Below are 16903 nucleotides of genomic sequence, written 5' to 3'. Positions count from 1 at the left end.
TATCCTGAGAGTGGCTGAGGAGATGGGGGAAGAGCAGGGACCAAGGGGGACCCCTAGGGTGCTCCCAGATGGGTGCTCAGGTATCGGCAGAGACAGGAGCAGGTGGTCTTGGCTGGGAGGGGGTTTGGATGGAGAGATGGGGCATCTAGTGGGTGCAGGAGGACTGGGCTGACTTGGGCAGAGCAGGGGCACTGGGAAGGGCACAGGGGACTGGGGTGACGCAGGGGGCACCGGGCAGGAGGCAGGGGACTGGCATAGGGCAGGGAGCACCAGAGCAGAGGCAGGGGGGCTGCTGTAGGGCAGAGGACACCGAAACAGGTGTAGGGGGCACCAGGAGAGGGGCCGGGGGACTGGCATGGGTCAGGGGGCACCAGCGTGATGCAAGAGGCACTGAGGGAGATGCAGGCACGACCAGGACAAGTCTGACATGGGGCAGAGGGCACAGAGGGGCCACTGTGGGTCTGGGGCACTGGGACAACTGCAGGGGCACCAGGGTGACGCAGGGGTCCAGGGCAGGTATGGGGGGCCGAGGTGAGGGAGGGGCGCTGGGACAGGGGGTGGAGGTGGGACAGGGGGCATCGCAACGGTGCAGGTGTGCTGGGGTGGAGGGTGGTACGCTGAGGGAGTGCTGGGGCGGCACCGAGGGTCCCAGGGCAGCACTGGGGGCCCGGGGCAGTATTAGAGGTCCGGGGCAGTACTGGGGGGGTGGGTGCTGAGGCAGTAGCAAGTGTCCAGGGACAGTCCCGGTTGTGCCGAGGCACTAGCAAGGGGGCTGGGGCAGTCCCGGGGGTCCCTGGACAGTACCGGGGGGGCGCGGCAGTGGAGGATGTGCCGAGGCAGTATCGAGGGTCCCAGGGCAGCACCGGGGTCCCGGCGCAGTACCGAGGGGCTGCGGCAGTACCGGGGGTCGAGGCACTAGCGAGAGGGCTGGGGCAGCACCGAGGGTGCCGGGGCAGTACCGGGGCAGCAGCGGGGCAGTGCCAGGCTGTACCGGGGCAGTGCCGGGGCTGTACCAGGGCAGTGCCGGGGCTGTACCCGGGGAGCAGAGCAGCGCCGGGGTTGTGCCGGGGTTGTACCGGGGCAGTGCCGGGCAGTACCGGGACAGCAGCGGGGTTGTACCGGGGCAGCAGGGCAGCAGCGGGGCAGTACCGGGCTGTACCGGGGCAGCAGTGGGGATGTACCAGGACAGCAGCGGGGCAGTGCCGGGCTGTACGGGGGCTGTACCGGGGCTGTACCGGGGCAGTGCCGGCGGCCGGGGCGGGGCGGGGCCGGGGCGGGGGAACCGGCGCCCCACGTGCGCGTGACGCGGGGCGGGGGCTGGTGGCGGCGGGGAGCGGCGGGGCCATGCAGCCCCCGGCGGGCTCCCCCGGGCCCGGCGCCGCGGCGGGGGCCGAGCTGCTGCGGTGGCAGTGGCGGGAGGTGCAGGCGCCCTGCCTGGTGGCCGCCTGGATCCTGGTGGCCAGCCTGGCCAAGATCGGTGAGCGGCATCGGCGCGGGGGCGGCCGGGGCGGGGGGTGCGGCAGCACGCGGGGCGGGGGACAAGTGGCCGGAGCCGCGCTGGTCGCCGTCCTCAGCTGGGCTGGCGTGGCCAGGCACCATCCCGTACCGTGTCCTCCATCCCCTGCCCTGGGGAGGCCAGGCACCATCCCGTACCGTGTCCTCCATCCCTGCCCTGGGGAGGCCAGGCACCATCCCGTACCGTGTCCTCCATCCCTGCCCTGGGGAGGCCAGGCACCATCCCGTACCGTGTCCTCCATCCCTGCCCTGGGGAGGCCAGGCACCATCCCGTACCGTGTCCTCCATCCCTGCCCCGGGGGAGGCCAGGCACCATCCCGTACCGTGTCCTCCATCCCTGCCCTGGGGAGGCCAGGCACCATCCCGTACCGTGTCCTCCATCCCTGCCCTGGGGAGGCCAGGCACCATCCCGTACCGTGTCCTCCATCCCTGCCCCGGGGAGGCCAGGCACCATCCCGTACCGTGTCCTCCATCCCTGCCCTGGGGAGGCCAGGCACCATCCCGTACCGTGTCCTCCATCCCTGCCCAGGGAGGCCAGCAGTGGCGAGGTGAAGGTGCAGCCCAAGGGATGCTGCTGAGTCTGGTTCCCTTCTCGCCAGGGAGGAGGGGGTGGGCACAGAGGAGGGACAGTCTGGGAGGAGAATAGGTGAGCAGAGATGTCCAGCAAGGATGCTCCATGCCCCAGAGGCTGGCAGAGCACCTGCTTTGGGCAGGGTTGGAAGCTGATCCCCTCAGCCCTGGGAAAGGCTCGGTGTTGGGCAAGCTGTGTGCTGGGCAGCCTGGGGAAGGGTCCACGCCTGTGATCCCCTCCAGAGTGTCACTCCAGATCCACCCGGCCGTGGGCTCTTGTGTTCCCCAGCTGAGCAGCTCAGGGGAGGCTCTGCCGCAAGAGGCTCTGTGGGAAGGTGCAAGGAGGAGGCGTGTGAGCTGCCGCAGGGCTGTGCCCGCCGGAGCACCCTGGGTGCTGGGGAGGGGGTGCCCGCATACGGGCGCTGAGCAGAGTGCCCCAGGCGCGGATCCCCTGTAGTGTCCCTGCTTGCTGCGCTGGGCCTGAGGGACAAGAATGTGACCTTGAGGCAGGTTTCCTCCATGGGGGCCCCCTGTGGGCACAGGTCCCCGTGGTGGGGGTGTGGGCACCCTCTTAGTTTGGAGCTGGCTCAAGAAATGTGGGCTCAGAGTGAAGTGGGGGAGCATCCAAGCAGCCAGGGCCCAGCAGCAGCTCTCAGTACCCAGGGGACAGTGACAGCTGTGACCACCAGCTGGCCTCTGCCAGTTCCCAGCTATCATCAAACCACTGCCATGAGCCTCGTGCTCCTCTCCTTCCTTGGCCTTCTCACATGCAAGACCTAAAGCATTGCAGGGAATGAATTAAATTTAGGGCGTTGTGAGCTCAAAATTGCACCCCCCTGTCTGCAGCTGTGCCACCTCTAGCTGCTAGAGCACATCCCTCCTACCTGCAGCAGACGATTCCTTTCCTTGCCTTTTATTTTCTTCTCTCAGACACCTCCCCAGAGCTGCTCCCTGTGCAGGTTTCCCTTGATGCTCTCCCCTTAGCCCTGGCAATGCTGGTGGGTGCGGGGGGACCCGAGCCAGGGACGTTCCCAAACCCTCAGCGCTGTCATGTTCCTCCAGGCCTGAAGCGAACAGATGGTCACCCTCATCTAGGAGACTCAACCTTGATGGCAGGTAGCTCTGTGCTGGCTGGCTCAGCGCATCTGATGGGTCCGATGGATACTGACCGCCCAGAGCAAGGAGTGACACCTATAGCTAGAGGCAGGGAGTCCCTGGAGATGGCACATGGCCCCACTCATGTGTGGTCCCCAGCACATACAGGAGCTCCGGGAGGAGATGGAGCCGGGGCTGGAGGATGTCAAGGGGTAGATGGGGCAGCGCCAGTTGCAGCAGCCATGGGTCCTGGGCGTAGGCTGGAGCAGAAGAGCCGTTGTTGCTGCGGTGCAGGGCTGCCAACTCACAGCCCTGTGACTGCAGGGGAGGAAGCTGCCCTATGCCTGGGTGATGGGGAAATGACACTGTGGGCTCTGTTCTCAGAGGAGGTCACGATGCCAGGGTGCCCTGAGCCAGCAAAGACCAGGGCGGGGAAAAACTGGCTTGGGTGTTGCCTTCCTGCACAGCAAGGCATCATCCGGGCTTTGCTGCCTTTTCCGCTCTTGGTCAGAGCACAGATCTGCTTGAACGGGATGTGGGGAAGAGAGAAGTCGTGAGCATTGCCTCACATATGCTCCTCACCCATGGGCAAGGGTTTGCCAGCAGATGGATTTTTTTCCACCCAGCAGCATCCCCATGGGTCGCAACCCTCTGTCCTTACACCATCACATCTGTCCCCATCTACTTGTGTCTTAGTTTAGGTGTTTTGCCATTTCCTAAGCACTAGAGAAGCGGAGCAGGTTTTGGCCCCAAGTCATTCCAATGCCAAATCCTGTATTATGGATGCCTGAGTGTGGATTATAGCTCTGAAGTTAATTCACATGTGGCTAAGTTACTGTTGCTGTGGGAACCTTTTAATGCTGCAATCCTTGACTAGCATGTGTAAAATTAGAGCTTGTTCCACCCGTCCCCACTGGCTGCTCCCCGTGGTGCAGAGGAGCTCGTGTGCTGTGATTTGATATGGAGGGTGGCAGCCTCTCCGCTCAGCCAAGGAATTTTTGGATAAGCAGAGTCTTCGCCATTGATACTGCTCCCTTCTTTGCCTGTGTTTTTGGCTCTGGGGAAAGAATGACGGATATCAGCCAGTAGCTGTGTCCCCATAGCGTTTCTGTGGGCTCTCCTGGGTCTCTCCAGCGAGCCAGGGTGCAGCTCTGCAGCACAGGGAGCGCATATGGGTTACCGGAGTGGGGATCTTGGCAATGCTTCTGAGCATGCAGAAAGAGTCTGGACGCCTTGTTCCTTTCTTGAGAAGTTCAGAGCTTTGTTTCTGTGGGTGGGAAGTGGTTTCACAGCCTGCTGCAGGCGCACTGCCCTTTGCTGGGTAGCAAAAATATAGCACCCTACGCTAGCAAGGAGAAATCCAGAGGGGTGAGGGCTTGCCCACCTGGAAGCTGGAATGATTTGGGATTACACAGGACACACTGGCCTTGGGGACAAGGTTGCCTGGAGGAGTGAGTCCCCTGTGCTGGTTGGCATGATGTCCTGCTGGCTCGTGCCTGAGCTGCAGGCTCACTGCCACATCGCTAATGGATGCGTATCGGGACATACTCTACTTTAAAATATATATCCTGTTCCATGGCAATTTAAGATTTGGTCCAAACCTCACATGGAATAAACTGATTATTCAAAGCATCTCTCAATCTGCAGCTCCCGTGCACCTATTTTTTTTGCATGCAGGTAGGTTAGCTGGTGCTGAGGGTGGTTATATTCAGGCACAGAGACCGGCCGACTGGCTTGTGCTGCAGTGGTTTGCATGCTGCTCTGTCTGCTTGCTCAGGCAGCTGCAAACAAGGTCACCTCCTCACCAGGGCTGAGCTTCCTCATCTCTGAGCAGGGCAATATGTCCTAGTAAACCAGGATGCCTTTGCCTGAACAGCAGCTGGCACTGCTTGTGACACTGTGAACGTGCTTGCCAGCTGCCTTTTTCTGTTAAGCAGAGACACCAGAGGTGTTAAAAAGCAAAATGCACTGCTGCTTGGCTTACTAGACAGTGGCTGAGGAGGAGATGGAGATACCAAAGAGTTAGGGACCTGAAATTCTGACTTGGAAGGTAACTGGAAGGTCTTCTGCATACACACATCCAAAAGCAGTCTTAGGTTCTCCCTTGTCCACCCCAGGGTTCATCATGCATTAGCCAACCTTTCCGTGGTGCCTCTGGATCTGGGATGCTTTGTCCATGTGCCTATTTGGCTGATGCTTGCATTCTTCCTTTCCTTCTAGTTTTCCACCTGTCAAGGAAGGTGACGTCCATTGTCCCGGAGAGCTGCCTCCTCATCCTGCTGGGGCTGGGCCTGGGGGGCATTGTGTTGGCTGTGGCGAAGAAAGCCGAATACCAGCTGGAGCCCAACATGTTCTTCCTCTTCCTTTTGCCCCCGATCGTCCTAGATTCCGGCTACTTCATGCCCAGCCGGCTGTTTTTCAACAACATTGGTGCCATCCTCACCTACGCAGTGGTGGGCACGCTCTGGAACTCCTTTGCTACCGGCGCTGCGCTCTGGGGGCTGCACCGAGCCGGGCTTATGGGTGGGTGCATAGGGCTGCCCAGCTTGGGCCACATCCCCAAAAGATGGGTTGGAGGTGCAAAGCACCCCCAAGTTCAAAGCCCACTGCCTGGCTCTGCTGTGGATTCCCAGGAATTATAGCGGGAGCAGGGTCCTGGCATCCCGTGAATGGTGCTCTGGCAGGACTGTCAAGTGTACAGGACAAAGAAGCCCTGCTTGGCACTGGGCTGACTCATGTCTTTGCTATTTTTGTCACCGACCTTGGCTAGCTTTGCTGGCTCACTGCCGTGTTCCTTCTCCTTGGCTGGAGCCGCTGGCCCTGGCTAGTGTGAGCTCTCCTGACCCCCAAGGAACTGCTTGATGCCTGGACCTGAGGTGGGGCTGCCGAGTCTCTTTTGGTGCATACTTGCCAGAAGGGCAGCAATGCACCTGGGTGCCAAGGTGGACATCCCAGCCCTGCTCCCCTCGTGTTGCAGCAAGGACGTGCTGAGCATCACTTTGCTTGGGGAACCCAGAGGTCTGGAAGCACTCCTGGGCTCAGCCCACTGCACCCTGAGTTGGGATGCTGCAGCCAGCTGACTAGGAGCAGATGAGGGTCAGGCTTGTTTCAGCCTGGTGAGAGGGGCTCTGGGGCAGATGGTCTGCTTGAGCTTAGTCCTTCTGTCCTAGCAGATCCAGGCGTCGAAGCTGGGCTGATGGATTTCCTGCTCTTCGGCAGCCTCATCTCAGCTGTGGATCCTGTGGCAGTGCTGGCTGTCTTTGAAGAGGTCCATGTAAACGAGACCCTCTTCATCATTGTGTTTGGCGAGTCTCTTCTGAATGATGCTGTCACTGTGGTGAGTTGGAGCTTGAGAGACCCTAATGTGGAGCCTGAGGTGGGCCAGGGCGCTGGTGTCCCCAGAATGGGCAAAGGATGCAGGTGACTTCCCCAAGGCGGGGGCAGACCCATGCTGTACTCCGTGGGTCTCTCATCTCTCCTGGCCCTGTGGGTCTTTGCTTGCCACGATGAGATGTGTTGCCTGGCAGATTTGGGGCAGGCGATGCCTCTTCTCTAGGGTCCATCCTGCCTGCAGGTGCTGCCTCTTTCAAGGAAGAGCAATACCCTGCCTTTCCCAAGGGATTTGTCTTGCCTGCAGGTTCTGTACAAGGTCTTCAACTCTTTTGTGGAGCTGGGCCCAGCACACATCCGTGCCACGGACTATGTGAAGGGAGTGGGTGAGTATGTGCCCCATCAACCCCTCCAACTTTTCCTCCGGGGTGGAAGTGTGGGGGGTGAGCATGGGTGCTGTCATACTGTGGGGTGAGCACTGAGCTCCACAGCTCTGTCATCTCCGTCCCAGTGGATGCTCACACACCAACTGTCATCATGGGATGCTTAGGTGGGGAGTCATGTGGGAGCACGGAACTCAGCCAGTCCAGAATGGTGTGGATGTGGGGCAGAGGAGCCAGGCTTGCTGGTTTATGGTGCAAATGACTCTTTGCCCCCTACCAGCCTCCTTCTTTCTGGTGAGCCTGGGTGGTACAGCTGTGGGGCTGCTTTTTGCCTTCCTCCTGGCCCTGATCACGAGGTTCACCAAGCGTGTGCGCATCATCGAGCCGCTCTTCGTCTTCCTCCTGGCCTATGTTGCATACCTTGCTGCTGAGATGGTCTCGCTTTCCTCCATCCTGGCGTGAGTACTGGGATGTCCCCAGGAAGCGATCCAAGAAATTGGGGGTGCAGTGTTGAGCAGTGAGAGGTGGCAAGCAGACCCACCCCTCATACTGCTGTAGGGTCATACCACCTCCTTCTGCCCCTCTGCAGAGTCACTTTCTGTGGGATCTGCTGCAAGAAGTACGTGGAAGCCAACATATCCCAGAAATCCCGCACCACGGTCAAGTACACCATGAAGACACTGGCCAGCAGCTCAGAGACCATCATCTTCATGTTTCTGGGCATCTCGGCTGTGGACACCTCTAAGTGGGCATGGGACACAGCGCTGGTGCTGGGCACCTTGTTCTTTATCCTACTCTTCAGAGCTGTGGGTCAGTCTGCCCCACCATGCTTCTGGCCGGTAGCACCCTGCCCTTTTCACACCAAAAAGTTGTATCTTTCAAGGAAGTCTGAGGCATAAGGCCAGCCATGGTTCCTGGCTGGGGTTTTGCCTTGTCTCCAGGAGCAGGCAGGGCTCTGCTGGCATCCCAGGCTCTCCTTCTCCTTCTTCTCTAGGCGTTGTCCTTCAGACCTACGTGCTCAACCGCTTCCGCCTCATCCCCCTGGACAGGATTGACCAGGTGGTCATGTCCTATGGTGGCCTCCGTGGGGCTGTGGCCTTCGCCTTGGTCATCCTGCTGGATAGGGACAAAGTGAAAGCTAAGGACTACTTTGTGGCAACGACCATCGTGGTTGTGTTCTTCACTGTCATTGTGCAGGTGAGGATGGACACCGTGTCATCCTCCAGTGCTGCTTTCTTGCCCTACAACTGGCCTGTGCACTCAGGGACATGTTAGTGGGGCAAGTACCCCTTTTCAAGTGACCTTTGGTCCTCAGTGCTTCCTGGCACCTCAATGATCAGCAGGCTGGTATGCAGGACTGTCGTGGTGACTATTGTGATGGTGAGGCCGTGGCCCACCTTGTTTCTCCATCAACCTCTCTTCTGGGACTGGCTCAGAGAGCAGCAATAGGCTGAGCCCTGGGAAGGGGAGCTGCGTAGCAGATGGATGCAAGCCTAGGGGAAGGAGAACTAGGGGGGTACAACATGGTCACTGCCTGCTGGGACACGGGAACATTGCCCAGGTCCTTGGCACCACGTGTTGGATTGGCAGGGGCATGTGCAGCCGGCACAGCTGCTCCCCCTGCTCACTTTGTGCTGCCTCTGCTCTCCCTGTGACCCAGCCATGCACCCTCTCACCATCCCAGTCTTTCCCTTGCCTTCTCCTGCCATTCCAGGGCCTGACCATCAAACCCCTGGTGAAGTGGCTGAAGGTGAAACGCAGTGACCACCACAAGCCCACACTGAACGAGGAGCTGCATGAGCACGTAGGTGCTGGTGCTGTGGGCTGCCCGGCTCCCTGCACCGCCAGGGCTGGGCAAGGGCAATGCACGGTTTCAATACCTCTGGGGTACCTGCAGCCTTGCCACTGCTCATACCCTCTTCTCCTGCTCTAGGCCTTTGACCACATCCTGGCAGCAGTGGAAGACATTGTGGGGCATCATGGCTACCATTACTGGCGGGACAAGTGAGTGTCTTATCCTCTTCTGTTGGCCATCAAGTGGATGGTAGACACATGGCAGCCACAGGGACATTGCAGGGTCCCTACTGGGGGACACCCTTGCTGTAGGCAGGGCAGAAGGACCAGGAAGGCTGTAGGTCTGTCAGTCCATCTGGAAGGGGATCATCTGACTGCTATTGTGCAGAAGACTGAGGTCCCAAAAGCATCCTAGAGAAAGGTTGGACAGGTATGGTTGAAGATGCTGCAAGATCTGGCGTTTACCCATGCCAGAGCTGCTGGGTGTCTGTGGGGTGTCTGTGGTGGTGGTGATGGCCCTGTGCCTCCCCATGGGTGGCGGCTGAGGGAACAGCCCTGTTAAAGCCAGGGCAGTGTTTATCTGCAGCACAGCGACAGGAAAAGGATGCAAAAAGCCTGTTTCCTGGGAGTAAAGGTGTCCAGCAGGGCAGCCACATTGGCCCCAGTCCCACTCCCATTGCCTCTGGTTTATCCTTGGGCAGGGACAAAGGGTTAGCGTGTCCCCTCCCCTCCTGCTCTCCCTGTCACCTGTCTCTGGGCACAGCCAGACATGCTTTGGACACCCTCAGCCTTGAGTGGGCAAGGAGTCCCTGGCTGTGGTTCCCTGTGGGAGCTAAACCACCTGTGTCTTCGTCTTGTGGCAGGTGGGAACAGTTTGACAAGAAGTACTTGAGCCAGCTCCTGATGCGGAAATCTGCCTACAGGCTGCGAGACGAGATCTGGGATGTTTACTACAAGCTGAACATTCGTGATGCTATTAGCTTTGTTGATCAGGTTGGGGCACGTGAGGGGGGATTGGGCAGCGGGATGGGCTGGGTTGGTGGCACCCCCATATATGGCCACATGTCTACCCTCTGGCCAGGCAGTGAGTTGTCCCCCAGCCCAGCTGGGTCCTTGCTGCTCCAATGCCAGCCTTGCTCTCCCACCTCTCAGGGTGGCCACGTGCTCTCGGCTGCCAAGCTGGCGCTGCCCTCCATGCCCAGCCGCACGTCCATGTCAGAGTCGTCGGTCACAAACCTTCTGTGAGTACAAGCATCCCTTCGAGCCCCTGGGCAGACCTTGCTGGCCCCTCGCTGCTGCCCTCTTCCCTGGGGATGGCTTGTGCCAGGGCTGGCAGGGGGCTGGCAGGATGCAGGCATGGAGGCCAGCCCCTCCATCTCCATCTCCATCTCCATCTCCATCTCCATCTCCATCTCCATCACCCCCCAGGAGGGAAAGCGGAAGCGGTGCGTGCCTGGACCTGCAGGTGATTGACACGGTGCGGAGCCGCCGGGACAAGGAGGACGCTGCCATGCACCATGTGCTGCGAGGGAGCCTCTACAAGCCCCGCCGGCGGGTGAGCGCTCCCTGGCCGTGGCATGCGGCTCACCCTAAGGGTAGCAGCACCCACAAGAGGAGCAGGGATGGAGGATGCTCCGTGGGGTCAGCTGCTCACCCTGTGTCTCTTTGCCTCTCCCTCGGCCAGTACAAGGCCAGCTACAGCCGTCACTTCATCTCTCCAGATAAACAAGAGCGCCAAGATAAAGAAATCTTCCGGCAGAACATGAAAAGGCGGCTGGAGACCTTCAAATCTACAAAGCACAACATCTGCTCCTCCAAGAGCAAGGCCAGGCTGAAGGAAAAGGGCAGGAAAAAGGCGAGCACTCCCCAAATTCTTGCTCCTTTCCTGAGATTTGGGCTCCCCCAGGTTGCAAACAGTGAGGTTTGTTGGGGTATAAGTGAGGTGCTGGAAGGCATCAGCAGCTTGAGAGCCAGCATGCAGAGCAGCTCGGCTCAGTTCTGCATAGGCTGTGTGTGAACGTGTAAGTGTCACATGTCCATGTGTCCTTATCATTCCTGTGCTGCCGTGGGCTGGCTCTTCCCTGGGCAAAGCGGACCGAAGCCCTCGAGGAGCCCCACATTTGTTTTCCAAGAGCACTCAGCATAAAGTGACTTGAACGTCCCTGCAGATCCAGGCTCAGAAGTGTGACACTGTGCCCTGAATTGGGCCTTAGGTGTCTTCTCTCACTTAAAGACTCCTGAAGCCGTTGTAGCTGAGCTGCTTATTGCAGGGCCATGAAGATGCAATGCCTAAGGACTAGGAACCACGGGCTGCCAGCTGCATCTAGCCAGAGTGGGAATCTGAGTCCCTGGGGTTACCCTAGCCTGAGGGCCGCTTGGGTTGAGGTAAGGAGTTTGCATGGAGCAGGTCCCAGCCAGTGCCTCTTCCTTCGCAGAAGAACATCTCTCTGACCAGTGATGCACACAATGGGAAGACACACAGAAACGTCCCCTGGCAGGAGGCAGGTAAGGCTGGTGGCAGGCGAGGTTTGCAGGTCCTGGCAAGGGGAGCTGGTGGGGTGGGATGAGAGCAGCCTGCTGTGCCTACTTGCTGCCAGCTTGGTGGCATGACAGTGCCTGGGGTTGTGCTAGCACCAACTCCTTCTCCCATGAGTGCAGTCCTTCCCCTACTGGGTGCCCCATCCTCCAAACCAACTCCCTCTATCTGGCTGCAGCTCCTGTTCTGGTGATGATCAGCTCAGAGGAGGAGGAGAGTGATAGCTCCGAGACGGAGAGAGAAGACGATGAAGGGATTGTGTTTGTTGCTCGAGCCACTGATGAAGTCCTGCAGGGAAAGACAACTGCTGGTAGGCACTGATGCTCCCTTGCCCGGGCATCTGTGATTGGGTAGCTTGTCCTTCCTTCACCTGAGGAGCAAAGTTGCCTTGGCCTGGGCAGAACCAAAGTCAGCAGTGCATGGATGGGAGAATCCCTCTTTTCTGTGGCTCTGAAGGCACAGCAGAGCCTCCCTGGTGGCTCCCGCATCCCTGCACCAGCTGGCTGTTTAGTAGTGGTTAGTTTTGCAATGTTTGCAGGTCCCAGGGTGAGAGCAAGAGCTGTGCAAGATCTCTCACTGTCCCTCCTTCTATATCCTCAGGCAGCCTGGATGTTTGCCCCAGCCCCTGCATCATCCCGCCATCACCCACCTTGGCAGAGAAGGAGCTGCCATGGAAAGGAGACCAGGCTGATCTGGCTGTTTACATCTCCTCGGAGACCACCAAAATTGTGCCAGTGGATATGAAGAAGGCGTGGAACCAAAGCATCTCCTCCCTGGAGAGCATCGCTTCCCCCCCAGGCATTGAGAGTGGACCTCAGCACAGGAGATTCGCCTGCCCTGTGCTGGAGGAGCAATCCCAGTCTGCAAGCCAAGCGATGCCAGAGCAGAGCTCCTGCTTCCAGTTCCCCAGCCACATCTCTAAGAGCGGCCGGTCACAGAGTGACAGCAGCCCTGATGGCACTGAGCAGCAGGAGCTGCAGCCTTTGATGGCCACGGAGGATCAGGGCAGGATGCTGCCCAGCACAGAGCCCAAATGGCTGATGTTCAACAGAGCAAGCCACCTCTGAGGCAGACTGCAGATGGGGAAGGGGCTGGGGGCTGCGATGGGTTGTGACCCGCTGACCGCTCTGCTGTCTTGCATTGTAAAGCTTGTCTGTGTCTCCATAAACTCCAGGAGTGGCAGGAGAGCCCAGTACTGCTCCTGGAGCTGCCCTCCAGGATGGGCTTTGCCCATCAATGTACTGATGCACAGCTGGTTGATAACTGGGCTTTTTGCTGCAACAGCAGGTACCAGCCCCCATCCACCCAGAGAGGCACAGACCGCAAACCTCTTTCTTCCTCTCTTGGTCCCTACACATCTTCACAGCGCTGGGAGGCCATAGATGTTCCTCCTAGGGCTGAGAACCCAACTGGACTCGATCCCATCGTGGCTGTGCTGCCCTGAGGTGTAAGGGTGCTGGCTTGCGGGTGTGGGAGCACAAGCTGATCTCCAGCCTGGCTGTGAGCAGGAAACCTCTGGGGAGAGGGCTGGGAGTGGCAGCTAGTGCAGGAGAACCCATCCATACCCAGCAGCGCAGCCGTTGACTTCGGGGTGGCTACTGTGCTGGTTCCTCACAGCATGCATGGAGCTCAGCCAGGAGGCCAGAGATGGGCTCCTTGCCATGGCAGCTCTGTGTTCCCCAGGTTGTGGGGTACCGCAGAGGTAAGGCCATCACCTTCTCAGGACTGGGAGCAGAGCTCCTGGGGTTTGGCTCCACTAGGAGCCAAACTAGTGAACCTGTACGCACAGGGACTCCTCTAGCAGCCAACCTGCTGTACCAGCCTCACGCCTGTTGTCTGGATGTGTTCCCAAGAGCTGTGGTGTTCAGCTTTCTGGCTTTGCTAGGAGGCAGCTGCTCTGCACAGCATCCTTGGCATTCATCCTGCCCGTGTCCCAGTCCCTCTAGTTGCTTGGGGCTCCATCAACTGGCAGGGCTGGTCGTGGTGCAAGGAGTGGATCAAGCAGCAGGTATGAATGTACATAAGGAACAGGGGTGATCTGCAAGAGCTGAGTGCATCTTCAAATGTCTGTCTGTACCTGCCTCCCAGCCACTCCTGATCCCTCCTGAGAGGGTGGTGGGACGTGGTGGCAATGGTCCACACAGTGAATGATTCCTGGTTTGTCCCCAAGGGCCAAGAATTTCTCCCCAAGAACTGCTCAGCATGCAAAAGCTCAGCACAGCAGCTGGCACTGGTGATGCGGGAGGGCTGGGGATGCTCTTCTTCGGGAAGAATGGGCATTTAAGCTGTTGAAGCTCCAAAGCAGGTAAATAATGGCCTGTTCCAGCTGTGCAGGTGTGCTGAGACAGCAGGTGTCAAGGGGACATTTGGATGCACTGGCAGAGTGAGCCCAATGTGGGGCAAGCGAGCTGGTGGTACTTCCCAGTACTGTCAGCAAGGCTCAGGAAATGTCATTCTGCTCTGTACCTGTTCCACCAGATGAGCATGAGGTTTTTAAAAGGTTTTTATATAGTTTTGCATTTCTGGTTTGCCTTATTCTGGTTTTGATTTCTGATCTTGGGCCATACTAAATCTCTAGCTGGGTCAGTGTGTTCTGTAGCCATGGGCACCACAAATGACTCAAGACTTAATATCTTATTTGCAAGAATATTGTTTTAATGTGAAAATATATGAAGAGTATTTTGTAATGTTCAATAAATCGGGCTTGGAGCCAGTGTTGCGGTCTGGTCTCTCTGCTGTCTGGGAACCTCTCTGCACATCCTGGTTTGGTTCTCCCTCGCAGGCACAGCATCTCTGTGCCTCTCTGCTCTTCTCCCCCAAGGCCACAGCCCCTCTCTCAGACTTCATGTGCCTAACTGGGTTTCGATAATGTCTATGGAAAATGTGACATTCTTTCCAGAGAGAAGCTTGCCTGCAGAGCGGCAACATGCTGCCAGTCCAGATCTTCCCATGTCCACGGTTCCTCTCTCTTTGCCAAAACTATGTCTCAAATAGGTCTATTTTAGGGTATTCTGGATCGCAGGAACCTCCCTGTGCTGGTGTGTGCTGGTTCTGCTCTTCCCTGGATCTGCTAGCTCCACTTCTAAACAAGGGTAAATGTGGTTTACTTGATTCACAAGACTGATGTTTGGCTTGGTGTCTACTGTCACCCCTAGGTCCTTTCTGCCACTGTCCGTATACAGGTCCTAGCCTCCAAGAACTTTGCATTGACCCATCTGGATGTTCTTGTTCCTCTTGATGTTTCCCATCTGCCTCGCATCCCACCAACCAGCAATGCTGGCCAAGCTGTGCTCTGCGTGCTGGACCTCAATTCCTACAGACAGGATCACCTTGGCAGGGCACCCGGTTGTGTGGGCCAGGTTGTTTCCTAGAAGCAGTGAGTTTGTGGCCCTCAGATCCTCAGAGGAGGAAAAACAGACGTGTTGGCTTTAGGAGTCACTGGGGCTGGTTGCTGCTGTCTCACACGGTTCTCCAAGCCCTGCAGTTCATGTGTAGGGGGCCCTCCATGCTGCCAGCCAGCACCTGGTGAGCTCGGAGCCTCCTCTTCCCACCCTTTACCCCAGCTATGTTGTGGCCAGGGATGGTGGCTCCTACTATTCCATTCCTCGCAGGGTTTTATCAGTATACATTCTCATGCTCTAACCTCTGTATTTTATTTTACAGGGAGCAATAGCAGGCAGTGTCCTGCTTGCACAGGACTGCTCTGATCCATCCAGAGCCATTTCTTTCAGCCTAAAAATACTCAAGTGCTTCAGTGGAAAAAATGAAGAACGAGGCCAAGCCACAAACACATGTGCCTAAACCTCTACTTCTCCAGGACAGAGTAAGGCATAACCAAAGGAGCTGCTTGTCAAACTGTAACCTAGAATATACAACCCTGACTGTTATTATAAGCAATCCCATCCCGGAGCTGCCTGACCCGTCATTTTGCATGCAGACTTCTCCTCACAGCCTGCCATTAGGTCTGCACATTTTATCCATAGTGATTTACTTTCTCCTGTGCTCAGCTGCTCCACTTTCTCTGTGGTAGCAGAACTTGTGAAGTCAGCAGGAGCTGCAGGGCAGCTCTGGTAACAGGGGCATCAGCCTGATGGGAGAACCAAGCTGTGGGTGATGGATTGGTGTTTGCCATCTCCCAAGTCAGCTAAGCAGCAGCATTGAGTAGTTGTCTTAAAATCACCACCTTGCCATTGCACAGCCTATGTTGGAGCATCAGGTAAATATTAGATGAAAGGGGCTCAGGTGGTCTGTGGTCCATATTGGCTCCATTTAGGGCTGGTGGCAAAGCTAGAGCGGGTAGCTCAGAGCCCTGTCCCACTGGATTTGGAAAGTCCCTGAGGACAGAATTGTCACCACCTCCCTGTCCCAGAATCACACCATGGCTGCAGTGCTCTCATGCAGAATGATTTTCACCTTAAGTCCAGCAAGAATTTCCCACAGTGCGGATTGTCACCATTGCCTCTTGTCCTTCCAGGTGTGTCCCTGGGAAGACTTGGGCTCTGGTTTCTCTGTGCATCCCTGTAGATAGCTCGTCTCTGTGCCTTGTCTTTCTAAAGCTGTTTCTCTTGTCCTGGGGAGCCCCAGATTGGAGCTAGTACACCCAACTCTGTCTCACAGGTACTGAGTCAAGAGAAATAACGATTTCCTTGAACCTGCGAACTTCAGGTTCTCCAGTGCACCAAGGGTGCTGTTGACTCACAGTCTAGTATGACTTTTCATTCTGCTCTATTTCTGGAGCACTTATGACACCTGCATGTGACAGTTTCACAATGGCCTATTCAGGCACAAGCGGTGGGAAGCCAGTAAATTAGAGCCCACTTTCTCTCTTCCCACTTGGTCCCGACAAGCACAAAGTGTGGCAGAGGCTTTGACCACGCTCACTTTTTCACAGAGAACAGCAGGAAAGCAAATGTAGGAGAATTCAGGAGTTCAGTCTGACTGTATTTGGAAAGCCATTTGGGAGATACATCAATCCATTCTTTGCTCCTTCCTGCTCCTGTGTATCCATCCAGGCATCCGTCTCACCTGGGTATGGTCAGACTGAACACCTCTCCTGAGTTCTCCTATGCCTTCCTGCTCTTTGTGTGTGAAGCAGCCATCCCTGTTCCTTGCTTTCATTGGAAGCCTCCCCTGACTGTTGGTGGAGGGAATGCTATTTTCACCCTAGAATTACTACAGGAGGGGTGAGTTCTAGCCCTGGCCTCACTCTGCCCCTCTGCACTAGCTGCTGAAGTCCTAAAGAAGTTGATCAGCTGCAGAAATTGATCGGCTGATAGGATGTGACTCGGCCAGGGCTGTGCGGCAAGCGGCTGGTGACAGAGCTGGGATCAGTTGGCAGCCGGGGTGGATAATGAGGAACAGATTTGTGCTGGGCAGCGATTCCCATATTGCGTTCCAGGGCAGAGCGGCAAGGATGGGAGAGCCTTTTTGCTTTGTGCTGCACCCCTCCGGTGCATGTCAAACCAGCCCCTCAGCTGGCCCATGCCTCCTCGCTCTCTGCCAGCGGTGAACGTCCCTCGGCTCCCCACGGATCAGGGGATCCTCTCCAGCGGCTGTGCCACTGGCCAGGCTGCCGGGACTCTTTCCCACACCCCAGCTCTGCAGGGGAATAAGCTGCAGCGTGGATAGGCTGAGAACAAACAAGATCAGTGGGACCTTCAGGTCAGCTGGAGCTGGATGG

The 16903-nt window shown here is 57.5% G+C and overlaps 1 protein-coding gene across 5 annotated transcripts; it reads left to right on the top strand.

The window, feature by feature from the left end:
- The first annotated feature begins 1288 nt into the window (after positions 1-1288).
- SLC9A5 (solute carrier family 9 member A5) lies at positions 1289-13927 on the top strand. Of its 5 annotated transcripts, none has more exons than XM_054079042.1 (16): positions 1289-1477; positions 5401-5703; positions 6354-6517; positions 6818-6896; positions 7174-7351; positions 7483-7703; positions 7888-8090; positions 8554-8697; positions 8827-8897; positions 9551-9680; positions 9840-9928; positions 10116-10242; positions 10372-10542; positions 11123-11192; positions 11402-11533; positions 11824-13927. In XM_054079042.1, the coding sequence occupies exons 1-16, from the start codon at positions 1345-1347 to the stop codon at positions 12288-12290; spliced, it is 2682 nt and encodes an 893-aa protein (XP_053935017.1). In that variant the 5' UTR covers positions 1289-1344; the 3' UTR covers positions 12291-13927. The 5 variants fall into 5 exon arrangements, with proteins under 5 accessions (XP_053935017.1, XP_053935016.1, XP_053935020.1 ...); XM_054079041.1 differs by having other exon boundaries at positions 6351-6517; XM_054079045.1 differs by having other exon boundaries at positions 1290-1477; positions 5566-5703; positions 6351-6517.
- Positions 13928-16903: the final 2976 nt, after the last annotated feature.

This window comes from Cuculus canorus, chromosome 13, assembly GCF_017976375.1.
Source record: "Cuculus canorus isolate bCucCan1 chromosome 13, bCucCan1.pri, whole genome shotgun sequence".
Lineage (NCBI taxonomy): Eukaryota > Metazoa > Chordata > Aves > Cuculiformes > Cuculidae > Cuculus > Cuculus canorus.
This window is presented reverse-complemented; position numbering and strand designations above follow the sequence as displayed.